The 8,641-nt window shown below is 40.5% G+C and overlaps 1 protein-coding gene across 3 annotated transcripts; it reads left to right on the forward strand.

Annotated features, from left to right (window-relative positions):
* Nucleotides 1-831: 831 nt before the first annotated feature.
* Nucleotides 832-8,318, forward strand: LOC128448677 (uncharacterized). 3 transcript variants are annotated; one of them, XM_053431447.1, is made up of 6 exons: nucleotides 832-901; nucleotides 1,981-2,071; nucleotides 5,011-6,050; nucleotides 6,276-6,431; nucleotides 6,636-6,728; nucleotides 6,986-8,318. In XM_053431447.1, exons 3-6 carry the CDS (start codon nucleotides 5,022-5,024, stop codon nucleotides 7,298-7,300), a joined length of 1,593 nt encoding a protein of 530 aa, XP_053287422.1. In that variant the 5' UTR covers nucleotides 832-901; nucleotides 1,981-2,071; nucleotides 5,011-5,021; the 3' UTR covers nucleotides 7,301-8,318. The 3 variants fall into 3 exon arrangements, with proteins under 3 accessions (XP_053287422.1, XP_053287423.1, XP_053287424.1); XM_053431448.1 differs by lacking the exon at nucleotides 832-901 and adding an exon at nucleotides 938-989; XM_053431449.1 differs by lacking the exon at nucleotides 832-901 and adding an exon at nucleotides 1,031-1,323.
* The last annotated feature ends 323 nt before the right edge of the window (nucleotides 8,319-8,641 follow it).

The raw sequence follows: 8,641 nt of genomic DNA on the forward strand, positions 1-8,641 counted from the left end.
TTTGTATATATTAGCAGTTCAGAGCGTGAAAATCCACTCATCATTTCTTCAGATCTTCCCACTTGTCACTACATATGCTCTATTCTGTGTTTCTAGACTCAACACCCCCCTCTTCCTTTTCCTTTTGTTGGTTTGTGTAAAAATCCTGGGTGGTCCATTGATACGAGCCTCTGTTGCGTGTCTCAGAGCAAGAGAGGTTTGACCCTAAACAAATGTCTCACAGATAGGCGTAGGGAACAGCATCTGTTTGTGTTGACAGTGGAACATGACTTCAGTTAATCATAAAGAGGATGGAGATTCTTCTGACTTGTTTTGTTAGAACTTAAACAGTTTATGTTTTGTTTTCCCAGAGCAAGTGTGACTATGTCTTTCGAAGAATCTGTTTCATATGTTTGATCCCTCTCTTCCCTCTTTCTCCCACTCTTCATCCTCTTGTTTTGGTTGTCCGTCTCTGCACACACATCACACACTTGCCTCTCCTCTGCTTTTGTCCTCACCTCTGTTATTCCCCCGGAAAAACAGCTGCAACCCAACAAGGAGGAAGACAACCGCAGGAAGGACCAGCGGGATGGATGAAAGGTGGAAGGAATGCTGATAGACAGGTACACTCAAAAAAAGGATATTGGGTGGCTGTCCTATTTACTTGAATTAAAAGAGTATTTCGAATTAAATAATTCATGTTTGCAAGATGAACGTAATAAAATTGCGTTGGATTTGCTAAATATTCAACAACTTCGCTTTAACACGATTAAATCACGTTGATATGAACTGATATGTTCGAGTTTCTGCGCCAGAAGCACGGCATCGTCGCGAGAACACACCTCCATTACGCATCGCGAGAAGAAAAATACCGGAAGTCAGGTACGTTACCGGATGTGTTCGTCAGGCGCACACGGAGAAGGTAAGAGAAAATCAATTTCCATCCAATCATATGCGAGCGAAATATTGTTCAGAAATCTCATCAGCTGTTAGTCGGTTCATCTTCCACGGTATTAGAACCCAGCGGTGTATTTGTTACTCGCTGTTAGCGGGTTTTTATCAAACTTAGAAAGTCGTCCGTCACACATGGCGAGTTAACACGGTGTTTTGTGTTGCTAGTTGTGCCTCTATAGCTTGAAAGATAGTTACTCAAACACTTTCATATATGCATTGAACTGAAGAATAACGTTACATCGTGTGAGAAGGACACACAATACATGTGATTAATCAGCGGCTACATCAGAGAAGACGCGGCTTGTGTGAACTCCGGTTCCGGGGAGCAGAGCGCCATTACGGCTACACTCGGCTTACTTTATCACGAGGGAACATTTGCTGGCAGAAATAGTGAGTAACGTCAGCGCATGGGGACAGTGTGACGAGTTAACGAGTTGAAGTAAAAACGAGTCGAGCATGGCGTAGCACGTGACTCATGCATGCAGACACGTGAAACGTCCCGTCCACGAACGCTGCGTATCCTAACAACGTTGCGTTCTATTTACTGGAATTTGTCTACATCTGTATAATGTCACGTTTTCCCGTATTTTTCTTTCCAGCCTCTATGATCCATTAGCAAAAAAAAAGTAAATAATGCATTTGAACACGTTTAACCAGAGAATGTGACATTGAAATGTTGTCAGCTCTTTTTCTTCTGTTTTAATGCTGAATCAGATGGATCATTGTTGCCAGCTCCTGCTGTGTTATTCAACCTGCTGATAGAATTATAATAACTCTACACGAACAGTAACTTCCCATGTAAAATCAAATGTCTTTGTAGTATGTTTAAGTATTTCTATTTTCCTCTCCTTTGCATTAGCCTTTCTGTCTCTCTCTCCCTCCCTTCGTCTGTTTCCATTTCTCCCTATCTCTTCCTTACACTCACCCTTTTCTACCTCTGCATCTAGCTCTTGCTTGTGTGTGTTTATGTACTCATGTGGATGTGTTTTTCCAATTATTTAATGATAACTTCATGTTAACTGATCAATCTCTCTAAATGTATTACAGAAATTTGTGAGTGTGCTGTGACGGCTGTCCGACCACAAGAGTCTCCTATCCGACTGCACCTGTGTCTGTTGTCCAACCTGTCTGAATTCAGGTAAAGAAGGCCATCATAAAGTTTCTTTATATAAGTATATCTGCCAAATTGCCTTGTCTTTTTTTTGTTAACTAGAGCAGCAGAAACCTTTCTCGTCCATCGTCAAAAATGTGATGTGTTTTTTAGGGGGGTGGGGCAAATGTGGAATTGTAAGCTGTGTAGCAAATCTATATCTTCTAGATATGACCTACTGAAACATCTGAGACTACAACACCGTCAAAGGCAGTGCTACCCGTGCCCACACACAAACTGCCCATGTACTTTTAAGACATGGAATGCTATGCATATTCATTTAAGTAGAGTCCATCCTAAACAAAATTCCCAAGAGCTGCTGGAACTGTCAACATTCAGATGCACGTTATGCACTTGCAGAAGTCTATCTACTGAAAAGGATTATTTCATACACATTGGCACTCATTTGAAGAGTAATGAAACTGTTACATGTATGTTTATGGGTTGCAGTTTTAAAACAAATGTATACGGAACCTTTCACTCTCACAAAAACAGAAAGCACAACCCACATACCTTGAAAAATTTCAAGCCAGGTGTAGTTACAACCAATCCAGTTTCCTCTGATAGTCCAGAGGAAGATGCATATCATCTGGATGACTCTGCAGTAGAAGCAGATCCTGCATGTGCAAGTACTGATGTGGATTTAAACAAGAACTTGCCTGAAGTAATTGAACAAAGTTTTGCTGCAGCATTGCTCAAGTTGGAGCATTTTGCACATGTGCCAGGCAGAAAACTGGATGAGTTTTTAGAGGAATTGCATTACTTGTCAAGTTCAGCAACATTGCCTCTCTCCATTAACGTTCTTGAGACTGTATTTCAGAAACATAGTACCACAACTGATGTAGCTGTGTTAACTGAAGTAGCCACTGCTCTGGGCACATCTAACCCCTTGCTCAAAGCCATAGGGAAAGATGGTCCCCTGAGCACATCTTATCTTCGCAACCAGTATTATAAAAAACACTTTAAGGTTGTAGAGCCCATTGAGTACATACTTGATGCCAAGGAAAAACAAAGTTTTCAATATGTGCCTATACTGAAGTCTTTGCAGCAGCTCTTTGATAGAAGCGATTTTGTGGACAGGGTAGTTGAAAACCACAAAGCACAGCAGACTAATAGGCAGCATACTGAGCCGCAAACTTATAAATCTTCTCAGGATGGTTCTCACTTCCAGGCGAACAGTTTTCTGTCCGGGGATGAGGTGAGAATTTTGATAACTTTATATGTAGATGACTTTGAGATCTGCAATCCCCTGGGTACTTCACGCAGGAAACATAAGCTTTGTGGAATCTACTGGACCTTGAGTAATTTGCCTCCAGGTTCACATTCATCACTTGACTCAATTTACTTGGCAGTCCTGTGTAAATCTGATGATGTGAAAAAGCATGGTTTTGACAGTGTCTTACACCCTCTACTTCGAGATATGAAAACTCTGGAAGAAGAGGGAGTTTTCATTCCATTGCTCGGAAAATGTCTAAAAGGAACGATTCAGGTTGTTGCAGCAGATAACCTGGGTGCTCACGGTTTAGCTGGTTTCAACGAGAGCTTTTCTGGTGGGTATATCTGTCGATTTTGCACAGGAACAAGAAAAGACATCCAAACAAAAGATGTAAAGTCCGGTGCATTTAGTCTCCGAACAAAGGAACTCCATGACTCTCATGTGAAATCAGCTAAGGAGAACGGTGCAAGTTGTTACGGAGTGAAAGGCCATTGTGTTATCACCAAAACTCTTTCCCACTTCAGTGTTCTCACAGGTTATCCCCCAGATCTTATGCATGATGTTTTCGAGGGCATAGTGCCGGTAGAGCTTGCACGGTGCTTGGCATTGCTGATATCCAAAAAATATTTCAGTCTACAAACCCTCAACCAGTCCATATTGCATTTCCCTTACAAGTGGGGAGACAAGACCAACAAGCCACATGTGATCCCACATATGTTTTCAACAAGGAAAACAATTGGTGGGAATGCTCATGAAAACTGGGCTCTGTTGCGACTATTACCATTCATAGTTGGTCATCTGGTGCCTGAGGGTGAAATGGCGTGGCAAATACTTATGGACTTGAAAGACATTGTAGAGCTTGTCGTTGTTCCAACACACACAGATGAGTCCATTGCCTATCTTGAGGGCAAAATTTCAGAGCACAGACAAAAATACCAAGAACTGTTCCCTGAAATGCAGCTCCTTCCAAAACATCATTATTTGGAGCACTATCCCCAGCTGATCAGGATGTTTGGTCCTCTTGTGGGGCACTGGACCATGCGATTTGAGGCTAAGCACAGTTTTTTTAAGCAGGTTGCACGACATACCAATTGCTTTAAAAATGTGCCCCTCTCGCTAGCTGTTAAGCATCAGCTCATGATTTCACATCATTTGAGATTGTGTAGTTTTGAAAAAACTGCCCTAGAGGTAGCAAATGTCTCAACCGTTTCTGTCGATGTTTTGAAACATGAAGTAGTTCATACTATTGAGCAGAAATTCCCCGGTACGACTGAAGTCCACCTTACTAAGTGTGTGTCAAGCAAAGGTGTAAATTTCAGAAATGGAATGATAGTCGCTCATGGATCTTCAAGTGGCCTGCCTGATTTCGCAGAGATAGTTCAGATTTGTGTTTTGCAGGAGAAACTGTGTTTCATCGCAAGAAGGCTTTTTGGATGGTACAGGGAACATTTCAGAGCCTTTGAGCTGAGTGCATGTCCAGCCAGAGAAACGGTTTTGATTGAGCTTGATGAACTGGCTGATGACTACCCTTTGTCCGACTACTTTGTTGGACCTCTCAGAATGGTGACATTAAAAAGACATATTATCACATAAGGTATGTTAATGTTTATATAATGAATGTCAAATGGCTTTGCTCTAGCATTGTTTTTTGAATTTCTGACCAATTTTTGTTGAAACATTTGAGCCTAATCTTCTCTTTCCTCATTTGCAGACTGCGGTGAAATGACTGATCCAGTTAAGTTCCGAATCATTCTGGGAGAGAATAATTCCCAGAGATTGATCCTTCCTGGCGGGATACCAGACTCTATCAGTGACCTTGCGGACCAAATAAAGCAGCAGTGTGGAGTAGAAGGGGACTTCAGACTTCAATACATGGATTACGAGTTTGGGAATGAATTCACCAACTTGCTGTCAATGTCAGATGTCCAGGACAAAAGTACCATCAAGGTCATATTTAATTCCATTACTACTGTCCAGCATGATGGCTCTCGGCCCCCTCCCTACCCAGCTGCTGCTGCCACCATTCGATCTCCACATGACTCCTCGTCCCTTTCTTCGGGTAGCTCACAGGATACAGAAATACTGTCTTCACCGGAGTCCACTTCCTCAAGATCCTCTGGATGGCCCATTATCTTCACTGTTCCCCGGTTCTCCTATGATGCTGAGCTGCAGCTGGACAGGGCCAACACTGCTTTTAAAGAAACTGGAACTTTGTTAAGTCCTGATACCCAACTTAAGTCAGCCATTCTTGATGGCTTGACTGAAACTATTGTGAAGTACAAAGTGTACCTCTCCGACCGTGAGTTTGAGGAGGTAGCTGAAGCTCTTGTATCAGCACATCCATGTTTGAAAGAACCAGGCTCAGTCACTGGATTTGGCGGCTGGAAGACGAGCTTGAAATATAAACTTGGTAACTACCGAACAAAGCTCAGGCGGCTTGGCTGCCCAGAAGTCACAGTAAATGCCCTAACACACAAACCTGGTGGCAAATGCAGTCCTGCTTATGGTGTAAAGAGACCAAAAAAAGCAGAAGTGAATTACTGCCCTGCCTACCCGTCTGGTGAAACTGCCGAGACACAAGAAGGACTAAGAGTGGCCCTCCTCTCAGAAGTGAAGAAAAGAAACAATGAGGAGAATGTGGCGAAAATGATGGACAAGACCTTTGCTTACAGGAGGCAAGAAGTAGTTCGGGAGGCACCAATGATAGCTGAATTCACAACGAGGTGGCCGGCTCTCTTCAATGTGCATGAGGTAAGTAAATGACTGTGTGAAGGAACATCCTCTTTCACTTTTTACAGTGTGAGCTATATAGAGACACCTATTTGCAGACTGATGTATTTCATAAACTGGTAAAGGTTCACTGGCTCTGACCGTGGAATTTGAATGGAGAAAACTAATATTGATAAACCAAACATGTACCACTGAAATCAAAAAAGCCAAACTAATTTTTATTTTTTTATCTTTCCCAATTTGTAGGTGTGTTTGGAATTCAAGAGAATCACAACACTCCATTTAGAGTCAAAGTTCTTCTCTGAGTTGGATGCTTACTCTGCAGACCTAATCAAGTTGTTTGCCAAGAAAGGCGGAGTTCAAGGGAAACAGATCAGAAGCATCATGGTACCCATGACTGAGGTATGATAATGGAGAAGTGACTCATGTTATATACTCATATTTATAATAATTACACATCTATTCTAGCTTCTTAATGCTTATCATGTTGTGATGACCTGTGAATCTTGCATCCGGTGTGTGAAAACAACTCTGCTGGCTGGTGTTGATGTTTTTCCTAATGTGTTTTTTCTTTTTTCCCATATTCTCTCTAATCTGCAACCTTAGACTGACAGCATTGATGTCAGAAGAGAATGCATACTGAAAAGTCTTTGCGTCTACTTGAATGAAGATCCAGAGAAGCTGGTGAAAGAATACCTGGTATGTTGATTTAACTTAATCTTCACTGGGGATGATCATGGTTAATTTTCCCCTTAATTCATATAGCCCTTAAAACTTTCAAAATATCAGCTCCAAAAACATTTGGAATGCATTTACTTTGATTATTTGAAGATGGTTGGGGATAGCTGTTTTACATTAATAGTGTAAAAATGCCACGTGCTGTAAGATATGGAATATAATGCACATAAATGAAACATTATTTCTCTTATTAAATTTAATTTTTTTCTTAATTACAGAGCGATGATGAAAGCAGTCTGGCGGCTATGGCAGAGACGGTCTTTGGAGTTTTTGTCATTCGACACCACGGTGCAGGGCCCAGTGAGAACCCAGAGGATGTCGGAATTATTCTGGAGGGTGTAATGGTGTTGCATGAGTTGAGGTATGTGCCTTTTGCAGTGGCAATGTTGCTTGCGCTCGTCTATGCTCTAAACCTGAGCTACCCCAGAGAACTAAGATACACCTTTGAAGCTCTGCAGAAGATCATTATGAAACTAGATGGAAATAAACTTTCCGCAAAAGTGCAAGCTCTCAAAACATTGCTTTCCCGTTAATAACCACACAAGGTACATGACTGAGCTCATCCTCACCTTAGGAAATCACCCTGTGATTGCTTTAGATTGCTTTAAATCAGTAAAAAATCTCGTTCAATCAAAACATAATTGAAGTTAAAATACTCCGACTGTAAGGTTTTCAATGATTCTCTAAAGTAAAAATGTTTTTCCTTGACAATGTTTTAGATTGCCCACTGTTGGTTTTTATGTAATAATATCCCTAACTGTGAAATGTTTTTTTTTTGTTACTAAGGTAAAGTAAAAAATTTTTGGCACTTTAAAAATAAGTGAAGCAGTGTTTTGTTTATAATGTTCAAGTTTTGACACTGAGCAGGCTTCAATTCATTGAACCTCTGTTTCTGATGTTAATGTTCACTGTTACATTCTAAATATGTTGGTCTGATGTTGAAGTGGAATGTGAAATGTTTCAAGGGAAATGTGAGTCTAATGCTGGCCTCACACTGCAAGGTTCTCGTCAAATTTATGCCCTGGCCCCGCCCAACAATCGACAGAAAAATCGGGTCTGCGACATTGTCAGTCCTGATTGAGGGGGGTACTGATCAATCGTAAGCCTTGATCGGCTAATATAGCGTCGGGGGTTACCCGATCGCTTTAAAACATTTTAGAAATTTGTTGAATTAGATCTTTCCAAAACTTTCTATCTGTGACCATTCCCTCGGCCATGATATTCTAATGGAGTCCTGTAATATGTGATGGCTACTAGACAGCCCCCCATTTCTTAAAAGCACTCTACTGTTCACTAAATCACTCTACTTTTGTGAATTTGCTTCTTTATATATATATATATATATATGTGTGTGTGTGCGTGTTCTCAAAAATGGGAAAGTATATTTTTTTATATTTACAAGCACCTGAAAGTGTTAACTTTTCTTGCACTTTGAAAAATAAGGGAAGCAATGTGTTGATGTTAAGAGAAAGTATTTTTTTATGTTGTTTTCAAGCACCTGAAAGTGTTGAACTTTGTTCTTTTGAAGAAATACAATTTGATTGCCTCATCCACAGTTTGTCTTGTCTTGTTTCCAGCCTTTTAAACATTTAATTTGGTTTTGTTACTAGTCACATTGTTTGCACTTGAAAGCTATGGTTTGAATTTACTTAATTAAATCATGGAAAGAATTTCCACGTGATTAAAAGGCTTTGTTTTAGCACTAAGCAATTATGTTGGGCCAACTTAATTTTTTTGGGATAGATTAACTCAATTTAATAGTTTAAATTGTATTAATTTGAAATCAGTTGGATAAACTCTATTGAATTAAGTTAGTCTTAATTAGACTAACTATTAAATCAAGTTGGATCTAATTCAACAAACTAAGTTGAATC

This window comes from Pleuronectes platessa, chromosome 9 (genome assembly GCF_947347685.1).
Source record: "Pleuronectes platessa chromosome 9, fPlePla1.1, whole genome shotgun sequence".
NCBI lineage: Eukaryota > Metazoa > Chordata > Actinopteri > Pleuronectiformes > Pleuronectidae > Pleuronectes > Pleuronectes platessa.

Coding starts and splice junctions, on each gene's coding strand:
- LOC128448677 (XM_053431447.1), top strand. CDS start 5,022: ATGACTGATCCAGTTAAGTTCCGAATCATTCTGGGAGAGAATAATTCC. Junction 6,432..6,635: donor TCATGGTACCCATGACTGAG/GTATGATAATGG, acceptor CTGCAACCTTAG/ACTGACAGCATTGATGTCAG. Junction 6,729..6,985: donor AGCTGGTGAAAGAATACCTG/GTATGTTGATTT, acceptor TCTTAATTACAG/AGCGATGATGAAAGCAGTCT.